The 19,926-nt window shown below is 55.8% G+C and overlaps 7 protein-coding genes and 1 non-coding gene across 8 annotated transcripts; 3 read left to right on the top strand and 5 right to left on the bottom strand.

Moving 5' to 3' along the window:
- Positions 1-1,532: 1,532 nt before the first annotated feature.
- On the bottom strand, positions 1,533-2,636 carry CYME_CMD031C (probable arginine methyltransferase; the record flags this gene model as incomplete). The annotated part of the gene is made up of 1 exon (XM_005535351.1): positions 1,533-2,636. The coding sequence occupies one exon, from the start codon at positions 2,634-2,636 to the stop codon at positions 1,533-1,535; it is 1,104 nt and encodes a 367-aa protein (XP_005535408.1).
- Positions 2,637-4,480: 1,844 nt separating this feature from the next.
- On the bottom strand, positions 4,481-5,254 carry CYME_CMD030C (hypothetical protein, conserved; the record flags this gene model as incomplete). Its single annotated transcript, XM_005535350.1, has 1 exon — positions 4,481-5,254. One exon carries the CDS (start codon positions 5,252-5,254, stop codon positions 4,481-4,483), a length of 774 nt encoding a protein of 257 aa, XP_005535407.1.
- A 981-nt stretch (positions 5,255-6,235) lies between these two features.
- Positions 6,236-7,045, top strand: CYME_CMD029C (hypothetical protein; the record flags this gene model as incomplete). The annotated part of the gene is made up of 1 exon (XM_005535349.1): positions 6,236-7,045. One exon carries the CDS (start codon positions 6,236-6,238, stop codon positions 7,043-7,045), a length of 810 nt encoding a protein of 269 aa, XP_005535406.1.
- Positions 7,046-8,232: 1,187 nt separating this feature from the next.
- On the bottom strand, positions 8,233-11,712 carry CYME_CMD027T. Its single transcript, XR_002461227.1, has one exon. It is a non-coding gene; the product is annotated as a hypothetical transcript (transcript).
- Positions 8,469-9,245, bottom strand: CYME_CMD028C (hypothetical protein, conserved; the record flags this gene model as incomplete). Its single annotated transcript, XM_005535348.1, has 1 exon — positions 8,469-9,245. One exon carries the CDS (start codon positions 9,243-9,245, stop codon positions 8,469-8,471), a length of 777 nt encoding a protein of 258 aa, XP_005535405.1.
- CYME_CMD026C (RNA polymerase II subunit G) lies at positions 10,942-11,466 on the top strand (the record flags this gene model as incomplete). The annotated part of the gene is made up of 1 exon (XM_005535347.1): positions 10,942-11,466. One exon carries the CDS (start codon positions 10,942-10,944, stop codon positions 11,464-11,466), a length of 525 nt encoding a protein of 174 aa, XP_005535404.1.
- CYME_CMD025C (DNA replication licensing factor MCM2) lies at positions 11,573-14,845 on the bottom strand (the record flags this gene model as incomplete). Its single annotated transcript, XM_005535346.1, has 1 exon — positions 11,573-14,845. The coding sequence occupies one exon, from the start codon at positions 14,843-14,845 to the stop codon at positions 11,573-11,575; it is 3,273 nt and encodes a 1,090-aa protein (XP_005535403.1).
- Positions 14,846-16,625: 1,780 nt separating this feature from the next.
- Positions 16,626-17,876, top strand: CYME_CMD024C (ribosomal large subunit pseudouridine synthase A; the record flags this gene model as incomplete). Its single annotated transcript, XM_005535345.1, has 1 exon — positions 16,626-17,876. The coding sequence occupies one exon, from the start codon at positions 16,626-16,628 to the stop codon at positions 17,874-17,876; it is 1,251 nt and encodes a 416-aa protein (XP_005535402.1).
- Positions 17,877-19,926: the final 2,050 nt, after the last annotated feature.

Below are 19,926 nucleotides of genomic sequence, written 5' to 3'. Positions count from 1 at the left end.
TTGCTGCATCGAGGTAGTAGTGCCTCGATCAGCATCCAGAAATATGGAATGTCTCCACAGCGCCTGATCGCACGGCGTCGAGCGAGCTCTCCAGGGACTTGTTTCGTACGCTTCATTGGCATTGTACTGAATTGCTGTAGACATCCGCTATGAAACATCAGTGGTCAATGCAATGGGCATTCGCGTGGCGCCTGGTTCGAAGTATCGGTATGTTCGGGTTCAGCAGTCCAGATGCATGGAGCGCAGCCTGTTCGCACTGGGAACGATGCTCTGTGGATAATGAAGAGCAATCATGGCATTCCATGATTCGACATGTGGAGCTGAGCTCGATCAAAGCTGGATATGCCGCTTGTCATCAGGACGATCTCTTTTTCTTGATATGGTGCGGTTTACTTAGGAATGTTCGATCCGGCCAGGCTTGGAAATACCTGCTACGAGCCCTAAAACCTGGACGTTACGCAGTCCCGTGCCCAGTCTATAACGCGACGCTATGCTTCAGCGACGGCAGTGGCGACTTTGGAGGCATCTATTCCCGTCAAAGAGCCCACAGAACCACGCTGGTGCGCTTTCATTCTTTGGCGCGTGATCGTTCGCTCTTGCCTGGGTCTGAAATCAAACCGAAAAAGGTTTCGGAAGGCATACGGCTCAACTTGGACTCGGATATTTGACTTGCGTCACCGTTCCCCCGGTTAGACGCACTTGGTGACTCCATACGCTGTGTCACGCGCTCATATGATTCTCATCACGAATTCGGGATGAAAAATCAAATGAGTTTTAACTTTCGGAGGCAGGTTCTATGCTCGATACCTTCTACGACGCTCCGCTGACACAGATTGCGTCAAGGAACGCCCAGCATACACCAGTGTCTATCACCGAGGTCGCCGCATTCACAGGCACCAAAAAGCCGCACCTGGACTCGCATGAAATGAGGCACGCAAACGAGAGCAGGGCGCAGTGGCGCTTACGAGCCTCGACTCCGCTGCCGGGCGCGAGCGGGTTCAAGTGATTACCACTGGACCAGAAATCATGCATCTGCTCGCTCGTTTACCCAGTGCGTATATACGCAAAGAACGGCTATTCTTCTTCTTCGAGCAAACGCTCGGGGCATGTGGCGTTGCTGCACGCCATGCAAGACGCTGGTGAAACGCTGATCTCAACTCTCTCTCTCACCGACGAACATCGACCATGAGCATCGCGAACGAGTACACCGCCTCCATCCACGAACGAACGCAATCCGCAACTTCCACGGGCTGGAATACAGCAATACCAACGCGGCATTCACCCGAACGAGGATGCTGTGCCCTTTTGCGCTACGAAAGACCAGACGCGTCATCCGTGACGTAGCACCACGTGCGATCCATACCTAACCACAGCTGATCATCGGGGATATCGAGGCTCCCTTTCCCGGCTCAATGACCCGCGAAACGGAATCGCAATTTGCGGTCAATTCTCGCGACAGTGATGCAGTTCGCCCCCGGGGGTTCGCATGGCAACCTGTGTGCGCACACGCCTACTGCGCCGCTGTCGCCTTGTCAATGCATTTGATACCGGAGGATCTTCTTCGCGCTCATTTGCGAACCCCGAAAGCGATACGAGATACCTATATCGAGATCGCGAGGATTCTGTGCGTTCCGTCGACAGGCAAGGGTGCCCTCGATGCGCTCGCCCGTTCGCAGCGGCAACGCCCGATCCAAATAGAGCACTGTCTGCTTCCAGTGCGTTGGCGAAGCGTACGGCCCTGTGCTCAGCGTCAACGGTCGATGACACCCACCGAAATGCACGTCGAAGAACACAACAAAGGCATGAACAAAGTCATCTCGCTCTGCAGTGATGTGGAACGGCGCACTCCAGTCGAGATCCTGCGGCTGGAGGCGATGCAGATCCAGCCGCAGCACGGGGCACGTGTCTGTAACGATCTGATCGACGTCCACATAATCCACGAGGGGCTCGGTAAGCGCCAGCCGCTTAACACACGAGAAATCGAAACCGTAGACGTTCTCCCAAAAATCGAATTTTTCACTACGAAAGGAAGCATCCTCGATCCCACAGATGTAGAGCGTTGCGCCATCGGGAAAGAGATGCCCGTCACGAGGTTTGAGCCAGCGATCTCTGGCGAAGAGAACGCTTTGCAGCATGCTCTCGTAGAAGAGAAAGTAGCCCATCCATTCCGATACGATAATATCGACAAGAGGCTCTGCACCCGTTTGTGGGTCCCGCGGCAGCTGCACCTCTTCGATCTGGCCGGTGATGACCTCAACTACGTGGTCGAAATGGTTCGCCTTTACGATCTCGCGCGCTTGTCGAGCAATGTCGGCACATTCGATAGCGTAGACTTTAGCTGCGCCTGCGCGAGCCGCGAAAAGCGACAGAATACCTGTCCCTGCCCCGACGTCGAGGACGACCTTGCCATCAAAAACGTGCCTATTGTCAAGGATCGCTCGCATGTAGGTCTTCGTCCGCGTCTTGTCTTTAATCATCTCTTCATGAATACCAAAGTGGCTATAGGAAGCAAAATAGTAGTCGCTGGAACTGAGGCCGTTGACCACCGGCCCAACGACGTCCGGGGGTGCCCCCCGAGGCAACACCACGTCGAGTGGCTCTGGTTGGGGCTGGGAGTCCGCTTCGGGGTACTCCATGAAAACACAGTAGGCAACTACTGGTCTATGATTGCAAAGGATCTCACTGAACTACCGAATTTCGCAACAGATGATCTCATCGATAAGTGCTATACGCCTGAGCACACACACGCCTACAAAGCGAATTCGCCTGGGCGTTCGAGGCCAATGGCGCGAGGCCATTATCAGTGGCTTGATGCTGCTCCCAGCTGCTGTTGCAGGGAGACGTTGGCTGCGAACTGCCCAAAATGGTGCCTCCAGAGACAGTTGTGAGTATGCTGTACTAGAATATATGCTCTCGTCGTAGATGTATTTACCGCAGCGTTCTGGGTCTTGGAGAGGCAGTGGCCGGACTTTGGCGACAGCGTCGTGCCGAGAGCCTCCGTTTTCGGGTGTTCCCCCGGGAGCGGAACGGCATCACTCCGACGGTGCCGTCGTCTGTAATTGAGAACGCGCGCCTGAAGCGACTCAAATGCATAGCGCGGTGAACGCATAGGATAACTGGAGTCAAGTCTCTGTTCCATTGGTGTGGTCGTCCAAGCATCAACACCGAGGAATAGATAGTCAACAGACGTGCAGGGCGAAGGCGTTCCAGGGTGCTCGCCCAAAAGCCCGCTCACGTACAACTCGTGCAAAGCAAAAGCGATCAACCCGCACTCCGTGACGTTGCGCGATTGTATGGTAATAGGCGTTGACACCGCTTCGCCGTGCAGTGTGCACTCGAAACAACAGTAGCTTGCTCAAGTCGCTGCCTATGCTAGAAAACCGTTGAGCTGAACGAAAGAGCCCAGGTCAGGCTGGGCACGGGGCTTGCCAAGTCATTCATACGCGCGAACATGTTTGATGTCTTGCGCCAGCAGTCTCCGCTACTTGCTTTCAAGTCTTCAAACCTCGTGATAGAAAGGGCTGACCATGTAACCCGGACGCGAGCGACACGAAGTCTGCTGCCACGGGTTTTCGCAAGCTGCGTTTGATTCGACGAAAATGCGAGGTTGAAGAATGCAGCAAAGTTGGGCGGAATTGCGAGCCTTCTACAGACGTGCACACATCCAAGCCCTGTATCTTGCTATGAAGGTATTCCGTGTTTATGAACACAGCTTGAGAACAGCTGAAAGACAAACAGGATACATGGAGCGCAGTATTTCGCGTAAAGTGCACAACATAACAGGGATATCGGATTGTCTGCAGTCTACGCGAAGGTTCCGACTCTGCTACGTCGTACGCGACGCTATCGTTCCACCACCAGGGGAGTCTCTCTGGAGCGTCTCGTGGCTGGTGCATGATGTCGGGCACCAGCCACCAGAGACAATCTACACCATGCATACCCGTGCGGTGCATGACGCTCAACGTCATATCGATGATCCCTGGGATCTCCACGAATGCCATGCAATACCAGCTTGCATAACGCAAAACCAGTGCGTCATGCGTCATGAAAAGCGACATACCTTGCTGCTGCATGCATGGATTCCTTGGCTCACTCGATTAGCGCATCATACAACCCTTACCGCAGAGAGCGGTTCGCGGCATCCGAGTGACTTTATCAGTTGAGCATCATTCGGATGTGATCACAGCAACAATAGATCCGAAAATGAAGTCCACAGACGGACAGACGGTAACCGAAAGCGACCCGGGTATTTCAGGCTGCTACCAAGTAGCAACAAAGCCAATGTGCTTGCTTCTCCTCGAAATATCTCTCTGGGGATGAGCGCTTCCTATTCGCACCAAGGCAAGCGTGGGAGCCTCTGGCTTCGACCGGTCCCGCCCATCCTATGCGCATCGACGTTAGCAACAAACCGTGTCCGAAGCGCTGTATTCGCCCAGCATTGACAGGCTCCGAACAGCGTCAGTGGAGTTCGGCCTCCGGCTTACGACTGCTGCCGCCGCGCACGAAGCTGCTCACGTCGCTTCTTTCCCGGTCGTTTTTTGATTTCTCGTCTTTTCCCCCGAGGTCTCCCCGCTGCTTTCGAGTGATTTCGCTGAACCACTCGCTGCCTGTACCGCTCGCTGCCGACCGCCTGGCCCGAACTTAGACCCTGTTCGCGCTTCCACTGTTCGACTTCGGCAAAACCTGCACGCTTGGACTCCTGCAGACGCACTCGGGCTTCCCGCTGTCGCCGCTTTGCCTCCAAACGTGTCAGTGCTTCAGCACGTATTCGCTGAATTTCGTGGAGGCGTTGGCGCTCCTCGAGCAGCGCCTTGCGCACGCGTGCCATGTGATCGTCGGACTTGAGCATTTCCGCGAAATAGTCCGCAGGACGCTCTGTTCGGATACCGTGTGCTGCACACCATTCAGTGCCGATCCACGCTCCCAGTGCCGCTATTGCCCGGAAGCGCGTCTCCAGTTCCTGGTCCTGGTTGATGTCAGTTCCACCGGGTAACTCCAAGACACTCGGGACAGTTACCTGAAACCGCTCTGCAAATTGTGAACGCTCCATATCAACACTATCCTTTGTCGAGGGAGCTAGCTCCCGTGTGACTGCTCGCAACGCGTCCGTGTCGTTGATGAACTCACTCACCTTTTTGCCCTGCAAAACTCCAAGAGCGGCGGCCTCCACGACCCACTCGTCACTGTCGCTCGTGGAGACAGCACTATGCTGATCGCCAGTCTCGTCGACTGCCGTACTAGTCGCGGCCAGCATCGCTGTAACGCGACGGTGCACTGTACACCTGGGTTCAGCGCAGGCACCAGCCTACGTTGCAGCGCCTCGTACAGCGACGCAGGTCAAGGGACCCGTCGCCGTACGCACGGCAGATTCGACGACGACGACGATGACGCCCCCGCTAGATGTTGATAATGATCCGTAGAATGGGGCAGCGGGCGATCGCACCACCGCCGACGTATCGCTCTGGGAAGCTATGTCGCATTTTACGCGCACAGCATCGTGCATGCCCTACGCGCATGCAAGAAAGCTCTGTTGCGAGCTGCTGCGAGGTGCTAGCTGCTAGCTGCTAGGTGGCTGTTGAAACCCCCGAGATCTGGCGTGACATGATGCATCTTCTCCTGGATGCCGATCGTCATCGCGCAACCGGGGATTCACTCGCAGTGTAAACGATCCCGGCGCTCGAAAAGTTGGCGCAGCGGGAAGCGCCTGCTGGAGCCGCTGTGCTTGAGCATCACTGGACCGGTGAAGTCGCCAGACACACACACACAACACACATAACACACATAACACACTGGGCTGGAGTTTACGGCAAGCAAATGGGTATGCAGTGCGGTGCAGGTGTCTTCTGCGGTTATCGGCAGCGTGCGCTGACGCCGGCGCACCCGACACGATGCATCGATTATCATTGGAAGAGCGAGTCGCACGGGTGCCTAGCTGTGGACCCGAAGCTGCACGCTGTGTTGTGGGTTCGCTGTACGCTGGAGTGTGCTTGTACGACGCTGGAAGCGGCAGATTTCTTTGGATATCATAAAGATTCTGTTTACCATTGCTATCTGCCCGAAAATAAGCGTCAACGAAACGGCGTCAGTTTGAAGTACGACGTCAGGTTTCGTTTTGGGCGAGGAAGGTTCGTGCTTCCGGCGCGCTCGAAGCCAGACAGCGTCCTAGTGCGGAGAACAGTTAGAAGGACGCAAAAGCGGAGACCGTGCGTTTTGGGCAGGGTCACTCGAACCGTGTATGCCCGAACGGCCTCGTTTGGAGCAACGCAAGCGGAAAAACTCACACGACTCGAGAGCTGGAGACGACTCGTTTCAGCGGTGGCGAACGCAGCTCTTGACGCGTCTACGTGCTGCGGCAACCGGCGACGACGACCACGACGACGCACATTCTGGTCACTTTCTAACGCTCTCTGGAGCGGAGCTCGTAAACGGCGGGTTCCCACAGACGCAGCGCCCTTCGCGAGGTCAGACAGCCCTGCTCCTTTCTCACAAAACAAGCGGCACTGGCACCTCTACTGAGTACACTGGTGCTGTAACTTTGCGCAGCGTGCCAACGCGAGTGCCCGCCACAGGAACCTCGGTGAGCGCACTGGCAGTCGGAGACGCGTTGTATCCGCGACTCACTGATACCTTGCCAGCATATCTGGAGGAAGGGCTCGTTCAGTCCCAACGTGCTGGTGGCAAGTTCGGGGCCGGTGGAAACACAGACCGCCGGGTCGGTCTCTCGAGTCAGCTGGGCAGGCCGCTTCGCCGACTGGCCTCAGCCTGTCGCTGGACACTGCTTGGTGCAGCTGGTCTTGCAGCCCTTATTCTGCTGACTCGTCTGGCAGCCATGGCATGGGGTGGCATCGTTGCAGGCAGTTTGCTGTTTGTCGTCCTAACGCTAGTATCTTGGTTCGTGGTGGGTATGATCTGGCGGAAAAACGCAGATGTTTACGCCATTGCGCGGCTTACTGTGTTTATGTCGGGATTCTGTATGTGGTTCATGTGGATCATGTGCTACATGGATCAAATGAATCCCATCATTCGACCGATTCGCAAAGTTTAGCGAACGCCGGCGGCGTCGATGTTGTGCAGGACCCTATGCCTGCGACCGAACCACAGTTCTTCAAGCGCCGCTGCAGCCATATTGCCCACTGGATCCTTTCGGGAGCGTCTGGGTAGCCACGCAGCAACGGTGCACGTGAACGGTACGTCGTGGTCGATACCTGGATCCGGTGCATGTTCCGCCACCGTGCCCCTGATCCAGGGAGTGGGTTCATCTTCAACTGCACACCATGCGGACTCGAGTCACCTATACGCCCACACGGACAGGCATACGAATCATGGACTCGAAGCGACTGTGCCGTCAAGTTCCCGCCACGCGACGAGCTTGCCTCCGACGGTGCTAGCCGTGCGCTTGCTCAGACGTGCCGTGCTGGCGATGTTGCAGGTACGCACCGAGGTCATCGGCGACGTCAACGATGCCATGTGCATCGAAGAGAGCGCGGGCGCGTCGTTCCGTCCAGCGGCGTCTTGAATTGTGGCTGGTGATCGGAGGCGGAGTCAGCTCTGTTGCAGCATCCACAGCAACGTGCATGAACTGTGGACGGGATCAGGAACGTTAGACTGGGGTTGTCGACGGGACGAGCGGCGCTGCTGTAAACGCAGCGCGCGGACGCCTACGACAACCCGGAGCATTCGCCGTGCAGGCTATGGAGCGCGCCCTTAGCGAACAATCGTGGCTGGAAAGCGCGTAAACGAGAGGGCAGATGCTCCCGTATCAGAACGGGCTCCAGCGGGCGAAACCGCCATCCAGTGTATCCCGGAATGGCATCTATCCGCTACATAAACCTGAACCGAATGTCCTACGGCGGGCGTAGCCGCCTCCTAAAGTATTCTGGAACAACATCATCCCGCGGTACACCGACACGATCGCCGGTCCATTCGCGCGCTGCTTCGACCTGGCAAGGTTATCCATTTTCCGCAAAGCTGCCGTACTTGGTATCAGTCCAGAGAAGCGCATGCAAGTGTCTCTGGATGAGTTCGGAGGTGTTCTGCAAACAAGCGCCTACCAAAAGCTCTGAATCCGATGTCAACGCTGCGACGCGCTCGACATCTGAGCCTCCTGGCGAGTTTATCCTTCACGTTAACCAGTACGGGGTTTGCTCGGGATGCAGCTGTCCGTAGCTTGTTCTCCCAAAGATCTGGAGCCCGCACAGACATACGAATCATGCGCACCCACGTCTCCACTGGATTGGAGGTTCTTTACGTTTAGACCCGAACCAGCCGTGATGGGTCATGTTCGAAGCACATCGCAGCGACAAAAGAGTACGTACATGCACGCTTGAGAAAGTCGCCTATCGCACACAACGACGACTAGAGTCACGTCGCGGATGCATTCCATAAGGGTCTCTGCCCGACCATGGACATCGTGCGCAGAGCGTGCTGAGCTCTGGTCTAGCAATCGACTGCGAAAACGACCGAGAGCGCTACGTCAGCATCCCGCGCTGTCGCAGGTAAGTCAACGCGCACATCGCGAGCAGCATGTGTGGCATGGTCATTTGACCACTCCAGAGCCACGCTTCCAACTGCGGCACCCGTACCGCACCAACCTGCTCGATAAGCTCCTCAGCGTCCATCGAGCCGGGGTGTCCATCGGGCTCGGGATTCAACGCCAAATACATTTTGCAGACATTCCGGGAGTACTTGTCAGCGAAGAATCCTCGCAGACAGTTCTCAGCATCTGATGCGGTATTCGGCACTTCGAAGGACCGCTCCCAAACTGCGGCCTGAGCTGTCAGATCGATGAGTTGCGCACAACGCAGATGTGCTTCCTCCGAAAGCTCTGCCCGAGCAGCGGCTTCCAATGATTCGTGTTTCGTTTCGACCATACCAGCTGGAAAGCCATAGAGTACACGGTTCGGACCTGGACAGTACTCTCGAATAACGTAGCAGGTTTTGCTTTGCGTATCAAAGGGAAACACCAGCACCGAGGCGCTCTGAACGGCCGGCTGACCGAGAATGTCATAAGTGACGTGGCGGCCGTCCGGGTACTGTACAGTTCGTTCAAACACGGTTGCATAGCGTCGGTAGGCAACCTTTTCGTCGACAATGCGTAGAGCTCCGTTTGAGGCTGCGCTTTCAGTGGCGCCGTTGTGCAGGTGGCACAGCGGTGCTGTCGGCAAGCGGCGCACTGCTCGCTGCGACAAACGTCTCAGTAGCGAGCCACTGTTCAGCCAACGGTAGCCGGCCAAGGTGCAGAACATTGCCCACCGTGCTGTGTCGTTGTAGCTCGTGCAAGCGACCTGTAAACGCTACCGTGAAGTGGATCTGCCGCGTAACGAGCCGTCGTTCGCGGAAGACGCTTCTCACTGACGTTTGTGGTGCGCGTGAAGTTGCAGAACGTAATAGGTTTGACAAAAAAATACACGTTGCGTTCAGCAACGCCGAGTGCGTTACGAATACCGCAGAGGCGAGCACGTGCGCATCAGCCATTTTGAAAGAAAGAAAGAAAGATTGAGTGATTGAATGAGTGAAAGAAAGAAAGCGTGAATAATTGAATGGATGATTGGATGAAAAGAAGGAAAGATTGAGTAATTGAATGAGTGAAAGAAAGAAAGCGTGAATGATTGAATGGATGATTGCATGAAAGAAAGAAACATTGAGTGAATGAGTCAAAGAAAGCATGAGTGATTGAATGGATGATTGCATGAAAGAAAGAAACATTGAGTGAATGATTGATTGAATGATAGCGCCGCTACTGTGCAGTGCTCATTCGTTACATCTTCATTCAGTTGATGATTCAAGCACGGACTCAGTGTTCTGTATCGTAGGGGAACTCGTGCAGTGCATCCGGCGCGTACGGAAAACTCGAATGTACGAAGTCGACTGAACGCATCCCTGTTCCCGACCGGACGTCTGTTCTTGAGCGCTGGGAAACGGGGTGCTATTTGGAGCAGACTCGCTCTCTTCTCGTCTTGATGGCAACCATCGAACGTCCAACAACATCCAGATCATTTCAACGATGAGACCAAAGCGCTCATCCAGTGCACATGGCGCTTACGGGTCCCGCACGGGGCGCACACCGGCGCTGGGCGGGGCATTCAACGTTGCCGGGTGTGTTTTTCTGTCTGTTTGACAAAATATTTACATTGAGCATAGACTCCGGATTGCGGAATGCATACTGGCACTCGGAAAAGCGTCCATGACGATGCACTCTACCTCAAAGTTCCATCACGTCTTCTTCCTCTCGGATGCACTGGTCGTGTTCGTACGTTCTAGCGTATGCCGAGTGCTTGCCTTGCTGCACCCGCCATAGCGCCTAGACCGCCGGTGCGGATGCAGCACGTACGCGGAACGGCCTTGTCATATAACTGGCGGTGGGTCGGCACGAGGAATGCTTCCCTTGATAGAGGGTCCGCGGGCTACATGATCACGCCGTGCGGGCCGGTACGCTGCGCAAACAAACCGAATGCCGGCGACTAGGCGAAGCGATATGCTCGGAGACCACCGCAACCAGGACGACACCCGGATGCAAATAACCGGCCCCTAGTCCCAGAATAAACTGCGTTGTGGACGAGCTGTTCAGATCTCACGAAAGCACCCGCCACACTGGGCCGAGCAAGAAGCACCAGACCTGGCAGTCTAGTCCCGCTCGCGGAACCGTCCACCTAGAAAGTAAACGTTCCAGAGTACGGAAACCTTTCCCCCGCTTGCGATGCTTTCCATGAAGCTGCAACGACACTGTTATCGGGTTGCTAGTGACGGGTCCGTATCGCGTCTGCCGGTACAGGTGCAACACATCAGTGACTAGTTCCCGTTGTTTTGTCACGTTTGACTCATTTGGATGCATGTTGAGGCCGTAGCGCGTTGCTGCGGTGTGTAACCGCTGCACAGCCTCACCGGCTGGTGCTTGCTCCTCGACGAAAGGTGGCGGTGGATGTTGTTGTGCAGTAGCTGCTGATGGCGTTCTTTATACTGGAACTCACAAAAAGCGTCACGGTTCATCCGAGACATTTTCACGCAAAGCTTCCCGATCACGTCATCAATCGACTGCTGACACTGACCGAGGGAACAACCTCCGGCCTCTATGGTTACCTGCTCGCCGTGGTCGAGGTCGAGCGACCACTCCCGCCCGGTAGAATCCTTCCCGGAACCGGACACGCTATCTTTCGACTTCGTTACAAAGCGCTGGTATATCGACCGTTCTTGGGTGAGGTTCTGGACGGTGTCATCGCATCGGTTACGCGACACGGGGTATTCGTGGCGGTCGGACCGCTCAGCGTTTTCGTGAGCGCGCGTAACGTCCCCAGTGACATGGAGTTTGACGATAGCGAGCAGTGCTTCGCCTCTGTTGTTCAGGGTAGCGAGGATCGATTAGAGGTAGGCACCATGGTACGCTTGCGTATTGTGGGTATGCGTCGTGACGCTACGGAGATCGCGGCCGTCGGGACGCTGCGGGCCGACTATCTAGGCGTTCTGGGCTAGAGCAGCGGTCGCCAGGACTGCTCGAGAGCGTAAAGCTGGTGCTTGCTTAGTCAGCGGCAGTGCCTCGGGGCGTACCAGGCCTCACCAGATATACCAGCAGATAGGTTTAAATGTGCTTGATGATGTAACCGTGGCGGCGATCGAGCTCGAAACGTCGGGCGCGCAAGAGGTCACTCGTATAGAAGCGCTCGATATTGGTGATGCCCAGCGCTCGTGCGCGGTTCTCAAAGTCGACAAGAGGAACACGAACTGTTCTGGAGAGCGCTGCAGACGTGGCGCCGGACGACCCCGATGCCCGCTGGCCTTGGCCAGCTGCGCCCTGCGATGCTGACTGCGAAAGCGCCAACTGGTACGTCTCTGCTCCGGAACGCGCTGCCGCTTCCGCGGAAGCATACTCGCGCACCAAACCGTTGATCAAGTAGAGAAGCAGCTCGTCGTCGTTGCGTTGAAAGGCGAGGTACTTGTGGAAGGTTCGCTTCAGACCGCGCATCACCGAATACTTCTGGGATGAGAAGAACGACTCGAGCATGACTGCAATGGCAGCATTGACATCCTCATCAATGACTTGGTAGCGTAAATGCATTCGCGCATGCGCCTCTGCGAGTCGAATGACAGACTCGAGATGTCGCAACGCTATCGGCATACCGCCGCAGGCAAGCGACTCACGTCGCAGATCGATGTAAAGCTGCGAGATCTTCTCCTCATCTACGTTGGCAAGACGTGGATGAACGCGGCGGCGTGCGTACACGATGTATTTGCGAAAGAGGTCTTGAGGAATGGGCTCGAACCGGCGCTCGCCTGGCGAGCACATGCGTCCAGATGTGCTGACCGGATCAAGAGCCCCTGCGAGTGGCCTAGTCGGCGAGACTGCTGTCGTCGATGGCGGATCTCGTGCCTCCACGGGGGCAGCCTCCGCAGGCTGCGACAGTGGCAGCACTGGGACCAGCGGCTGCGATGCACCAACGTCGGTTTCGTCGGCACTGTCGTTGCCGTGGGTACGCTCAGCACCCGCGTTCCGGGACGTCATCAAGACGCCGTATGGATGTGCCTGCATGTGCGACTGGACAACGAAATCCGCCAACTGCTCGTCAGCAGACGGGTCGACAACATCGCGCACGACACAGAGCACATCGAAACGGGACAGGATTGGCTCTGTCAGGTCCACGTTTTCCATGAATGAGACCGCCGGATCGTAGCGCCCTTTGGTAGGATTCGCCGCCGCAATCACCGCACAGCGCGCCTGCAAGGTCGTAACGATCCCAGCCTTAGAGATGGATATGCTCTGTTGCTCCATGGCCTCGTGGATAGAGGTGCGATCCTGATCATTCATTTTGTCGAATTCATCAATAAGGCACACGCCCTGGTCGGCGAGAACGAGTGCGCCGCCCTCTAGGGTCCATTCGCGTGAGACTGGATCCCTGTGGACAGCCGCTGTGAGGCCCACCGCCGACGCACCCTTTCCCGTCGTGTAGACAGCGCGCGGGGCGACTTTCTCCAAATATTTGAGGAACTGGGACTTGGCCATGCCTGGATCCCCCAGAATAAGGACATTAATATCGCCGCGGGTACGATGCCGCTCGCCGATCTCTTTCGCCTGACCACCGAAAAGCGCAAGCGCAAGGGCTCGTTTCACGTTCTCGTGTCCGTAAATGGAAGGCGCGATCGTCGCTGTGACTCGCTCGGCCAGGTACGGATCACGAGCGAGCGCCTGGATCGTTTTCTCGTCCTCGTCGGTGAGGGCGTCGAGCTCAGCGAGAGCCCCGTCCAGGCGTCGGATATAGTTGGCCTCTATGACGGTCGCAAAAACGGGAAATCCATGACGCAAGTTCAGCGACGCGTCGAAGCTGTGACGATAGATGCCAGTCACTTCGATGAGATCGCCGGGTCGTGCGACATCGATCAGGTCGCCAGTGCATATCACTTCTTTGTAGCGAGGCAGGCGTCCGGGAGGCACCGTACCCGGTGGCTCTTGAATCAGCATTCTCTGATAGTTACCATAAACAGTCTGCTGTGCGTCGATCTCGAAGGGCCCCCTGGACCCACATCTCGCGCAGCATCTCACGGACTTTTCTGGATTCAACGAATTGGTAGCGATTGGACCGAGCGATTCACTGCATGCTCGGCAGGTTAGCGTGACAAGCTTGAGCTGCGGGAGTACTGCGCTGCGCTTTGTGACCACCCCTGATGTTCGAATCAGACAGTTCAGATGCACCTGCCGAATGTCGCGCAGCGGGTCGCTTATAGGCAAGTCCGCGATGCGCACATGGATCTCTCGGTGGATGGTGCGATACTGGGGAAACATGCTGAGCAGAAAATGCATCGCTGCATCATCGAAGATGCGGAGCACCTCGGCCGGAGCCTCAGAGACCCAGACAGCAAGCAGAGGGTCCGCAGTCATCAGGTCGTGATAGCTCAAAACAAGGCTCTGGGTGTTCTCTGCGCACATGTGCTTGATGCGATCAACGTAGATCGCTCTGCCGGTGGTGTCATCGACGGCTTGCCGCAGAAACGTAATGAAGCGCCGTTGCAAGGCGCGTTGGGCGCGCTCCTGGCACAGCCACGATCGAATATCGCTACCGTGATCATCCAAATGGAAACTGCCCTCTTCAGCGCCATCATCGAGTGGATCTGCTGTGGAAGACAGACCGTCTGCCAGCATGATACTGGTCGAAATTGGGGACGACGTCAGTGGCGGTTGGGACTGTCGCCTTCGCGGCGAGGATGACGAGCCACTATGGGGTGTGCGTTCTGCACCGCTTTCGGACGCGTCAGCTGCACTTGCACGAAGGGAATGCATTTCAGAACTGCTTTCCGCTGACTCTGACCATAACATATGCATTAGACGTGAACGCGTGCGACTTGCCCGGCGACGGGCCCGCTCACGACGGGCCTCGCGCAGACGCCTGTCTACCGCAGCATCAGCTAGTCTACGGGTAACTGGGTCCATCTGCTCCATTGCCTCAGAGTCATATTCCGCCTCCGGATCGATTTCATAACGGTCACGCTCTGGGTCGGGCAGGTAGTCGCGTTCCATGTTTTCCAAAAGATCCTCACCGGAAACCTCAGAGTCTGCTTCGGCCGCATCTGCAGCACTATCGTCCAACAATCCCTCGTCCGAAGATTCTCCTTCCTCTGCAGACTCCAATGCACCGAGAACCTGACCCCATTCTGAAGCGTTCCCAGCCACAGACGCCCCAGGTAAACGTCGATCAGTCTCCGGGTCACCGATGATATTCGGTTCAAGAGGCGTATTCTCAATCCGCGAGCTCGAGTACCCGGAGCTTCCCGATTGGCTATCTGTACGACCAGTGGCCCTTGCACCTCCAGCTTCCCTGCTCTCATACCTTCGACCGCGTTGACGTTCAGGAGATGATACCATCACGAACACTGCACTTGTGCGATAAACGAAAACAAGCACGTTACGCCTGTAGCGCACGCATCGCGCAGGCAGCACGCAGCGGCAAAGCGAGGCGATGCGTTTTCCCGCGCAAATCCCATTTCCCGCGCAACACACGCGATGCCCAGCGAACGCCGGCAGTACCGCGGAGCCCGACGGTGGAGGCCCGCCTCGGGTGCGTAGCTTCGTGCCTGGTGAGGGCGGATTCGGGGTGTGTTTTTGAAGTTGCTGAGGAGGCGGGACCCGGATTCTCTGTAATTCGGAATAATGTATGATTTCGATTGCAAATCCCGTCCTGTCTGACGGTGGAAAAGTTCGCTCCTAGTTCTTGTTGAGCGCGCTTTCCGGTAGATATTCGGGACCTGAACTTGAGTATCTATTCTACTGCAGGAACCGAGTATCTACCCGAGCAAGTTTTCAGTTGAGAAAAAGGTGCTTCAGTCGAGGCACTCTACTTGGAAATGCTTTCTAAACCCGGATAGAACCATAGACAGAGCGCAGAATATGTTACTGCGCGTATACAGGCTCGGCCGCAATAGGTTCAGAAAGTCCATGATGCATGTGCATGATGCTCTCCTGCCAACTGCGGACACATTGCAACGGTAGCAGATGACCATACAAGCGGCAGCGCCGCTTGTATGGCGTCGGAAAGGGGTCCCTCGTCGAGGAAAGAAGAGCGAGTGGGAATCAGCGTGCAAGGGTGTTGGTTCGCACTACAATCGCATTTTCGTGGGGATTCTTAGCGTACGGCATGGATCGATCTCAACAGATGCCTCTGGATCAGAGGATGCTGCTTGGAAAAGCTTTTCAGTATCATCTTTTTACGAAGGCTTTCGAGTTCAACCTGCCCCGAAGCAGTGTTCCTTGCTCGAACTCGTGACTCGATGGATCCGGCGGTCTGCCGAATACTGCGTCCACCGCGCACGCTTACAGCATTGGAACGCGTTCTGGTGTATCGATATTTGCGGTGATGCATCTCCATGAAACCAGTCGTGAGCGATAAAAAAACCGTCCACTGAAATCCTGACGCATCTGATATGTGTCTCTCGCTGCGTCATCAGGAACAACGCAAACGATACAGACGGTCTCGGGATGTCTATGAGCACCTCGGGTATGATGCGAGCGATAACAAGGAGCACTCTCCCATGATAACCGTATCGTCCAGTACAGAACCCCAGATGCAAAGAACGAGGCGCTTTTGGCGCACTCACCGACATACGAAATGCTGCGTCTCCTCGACCGTTGCCCTGATCAAGCCATGATTCCCGATAGAGAAGTGCTGCCCCCGATCACCATTGTAAGGTGTGTGTGTGTGTCCGGGACAGTATACCGCAGCTCCGGTCTGCAAGTCACTCGCGTTTCGCAAGTGCATCGACACCAAAACAAGCGAACATCCACGAACACCCGCACGAAAGAGTCGATCCCTATGAAGCCTCCGTACCGCATCCAGAAATCGCACGACTTTCCCCGATCCGGTGGCTACGGAGCGCGCAGACCGCGTGGCCAACTGTTAGTTCATATTGCATATTATCAATAGATGAACGAAGCTCTCCATCCTGGTTAATGAGCGCGTGGTATGCTTCCGCGGGTAACTGATTGGAACCATCAAACGTGTCATGGAGCAAAACGTGAGGCGAGGCATCACACTATCGCCTATGTCGCTCGATTCCATAAACGCACATAAATAAACATTTTTGCACTACCCAAACGTTTTCTCGTGCAAAGCACCGGCACCTACTCGGCGAACGCGAAACCAAACCTCATGGGGTTCGTTGTCGTTGCACCGCTGCACCAGCGGTTGCACGGAGCGACCGGCACTATGCCGTACTTTCACGGTGGCACTTCTGAGGTGCTCCAACCGCGCGCTTCTGCACTCGATGAGCCGCTTCCGCACGGTTCCACGGCTCGAGGGCGGGCGCCAAGCTCCTGCACTCGTCTGCCTGTGGTGTACGCGTCGGAGCACTTGCTTGTGGTCGACAAACCGGCCGACATGCGAATGAGTGGCGCAGCGTTCACGTCCACGGTCGAGTCGCTTGCTCAGAAACAGATCAGTGAACGGGGTTCAGCGCTCGCGGAGCGGGTCCAACCGACCGGTTGGCACCGGGTCGGGCACCTTCGCGCGCCGCTGCCGCCCCCGAAAATTCGCATGATCCACCAACTCGACTATGCTACATCTGGGGTGCTGCTCCTTGGTTTACAGCGAAGAGCGACGGCTCAGATCACAGCCGCCTTTCGGAAACGCGAGATTCGGAAACGATATCTTGCAATTGTTCACGGACATGTGGTGCCTGGTGATGCAAACGCACACTTCTGGATAGATGCTCCACTTGTAGAGTATGCGGACGATTTTCGGGTGCGTCTGGCTACGGTCGACGATCATACGGCTCATGCAAGTACCGAGGATTCCAGGAACAGTTCGGATACTGGCGAAATCAAAATAGACCCCGGGTGTGCCTGCCGTGCTGGCTCTGTCTCACGCAAGAGCAGCACCGGCATTCGCGGCTTTGCGGAAAGCCGGGTAACCGACTCGTATTGCGCTGTTCCCGAGTGCGACGGCGACAGACGCCATGCAGATGCCGTAAAGCTGCGACCATGTCGACAACTACAGCCAGCACCAACCGCCACGACGAAAAAGATCTTTAGTGCACTGACGCTGGGCACAGTACTGGGGATCGGAAGCTATCAGGGTTTGCCTGCTTCGCTGCTCGAGTTGCGTCCTGTAACGGGACGGCGGCATCAGCTGCGGGTTCATCTTTGGTGTGTAGGTCACGGCATCGTCGGGGACGCGACCTATCCGACGTTGCCCGACGAGGACGAGCGCTTTTCCCGAATGATGCTTCACGCAGCTGAGCTCGAGCTGCCTGCGTACTTACAGCATCGTTTGCAGTTGCCGGGTCGATTTGTGGCACCAACACCTTCTGCCATGGCCGCATTTCAGGGCGCCGTTCTCAAGTCTTCAAGCAGCGATGTATGGGACCATGAAACAGAGGGCAAACTCGGGCATCATCTATGACGCACTGGGTCGGCGCAGACGCCAAGTCACCGACCAGAGATCTCCTGTTGCCAACTGCACTGCATCGAGTCCACCCGCTGGGAATGGATAACCAAAGCTGGGGAATCACCGGCGAGGCTGCATTGAATCCGCTGCATTTCTGGGTATGTCGCATTGCGATATCAGGAATGGGATGACTGAAATCGATATCCAACGCTGGAATATCGTCGAAGACGCCTCTACGGGCGCGCTGCATCCGTGGCTATCTCGGATCGTTGAATGAGGCGTAGAACAGGGTCTGCGGATGCTCGTTCGAAACCGGATCGGCAGCGGCACTGCAGGTGCCCGTTGCTGGAACCGGGTTGCATCCCGGGGGAACTGCATTGATGCGGCAGCCGACAGCTCCACATCAAGGCCTATGCTCAGCACCCCGTATACAGTGATCTCGACTGGGTATCGCAGTCGGCTCGAAACAGCTTCATCTCGCAGAATGCACTGCATTTGTACAGCGTCATCTTGCCAAGTGATCTTCTCTATGAAGAGAGGAGAGAGAGCCCCAAAAGCCACAGACAGCGTCCGTGTTTACTCACAGTCAGCGCGTGTCCAACAAAGAGCTGGAATTTTGCAACCGAAAATCATTTGGTGATCATCAGCTCATGATTGTACACGCCACATGAGATTGACTGCCGTCTAGACTCACTGTTTGCCAAGCGGCAGCGTGATCGATGTACCGGAACCACCATTATTCAACGCCAGTTCGCTACGGCGCCGTAGAACGGCACTTCGAGGTACACGCTTGGTGCCCGCGTTCCTTTTTTCGTTCTAGTGTAAGATCGATGAGTCTAATCAGAAACTGCGGGAGCGCAATAGCCACCAGGCACACGGGCAGAGAACCTTGCCCGCCTGAGCACGCCTCTGCGTTCGTGGACCCTCAGTGAACATCTGCTTCATGGAATATTGACTAGATGCACCCAACGAGTTACGCGACGCTGAGATTAATTTTGGAATTTGCAGCATCACCGTGGTCGATCTTGCAAGACAGGATGGCTTTGCTCCTGCTTTTGCGGAAGCCGGGTCCAAGTGCATTTTTCCGTTCTGCCACCTGTGACCGGGTTTCCCGGCGATGCCTGTACCGGTATGAGTGTTCGAGCAGCGTCTCGATGCCGCTTGGGTCTGTTTGGCTATGCCAGTACTAGGCGTTTTCAGGATCGACGAGAGCAGCTTTATACTCAGATCAGGTATTTCTCACACACCTGTACGAACACATCCTTTTTGGTTCTGTTTGTCTTTCTCGAACGTATTCAAAGTAGGACATGCGTCCTGTATCGCGGAGCAGCGTCGGTGCAAGACTCGATGTTGGCATGGCGCGTTCACCGGTACAGGTCAGTCTTTCTTCGTGCAGGAGGTGCGTAAACCCACGTTCTCGTTGTCCTGATCCGGAACGTTGTGCACTCTTAGCAAAACTAATCATAGGCTATCTGCACCATCCTCTCTTCTTTCATTCATTTTGCTCCATACTGTATCTGAGAAACGCTGCCGAAGCAGCCAGAAAACGTGAAACGTTCGTGCAGTTTACACGACCGGCGATAAACGGACACCTTTGGACGAATGAAAACTTGCACTTGAATGAGAGGCCGTCGAGCGCTGAGCAACCCAGGATCGAGTTCGATCTGAATGACGGACGATGACGACAGGAATGAGGTGTGTTTGATCCGCTCGATGAGAGAATGTATTCTGGCGACTCGGCACGCCTGCATATGGGTGCTTCAACAGGGGCAAACCGCTGTTTATAAAGCAGAGACAGTCCAGCATTTCGACATCACAAGCCGTACCGGAGGTGCTTTGGCTTGGTTGCTTACCACTTGTCTAACGGGCATGATCTTTCAAAACAGCATCCTCCGTCGAGGCATTCCTGATCCCGTCTCTGTACCACATTCGCAAGTCTTGCCCTGGGGCCACGTCGCTGTCCGCACCTGTGAAGCGGTAAAGGAACACGTAGCCGCAGTAGGTGTTGTTCTGCTCTTCATGGGTGCACGTGCTACCTGGTTTAATGCAGTTGGAAGCGTCTTCT

The sequence above is a fragment of the Cyanidioschyzon merolae genome, chromosome 4, assembly GCF_000091205.1.
Source record: "Cyanidioschyzon merolae strain 10D DNA, chromosome 4, complete genome".
Classification (NCBI taxonomy): Eukaryota; Rhodophyta; class Bangiophyceae; order Cyanidiales; family Cyanidiaceae; genus Cyanidioschyzon; species Cyanidioschyzon merolae.
The sequence above is the reverse complement of the archived record's forward strand: the minus strand, read 5'-3'. Positions and strand labels throughout refer to the sequence as shown.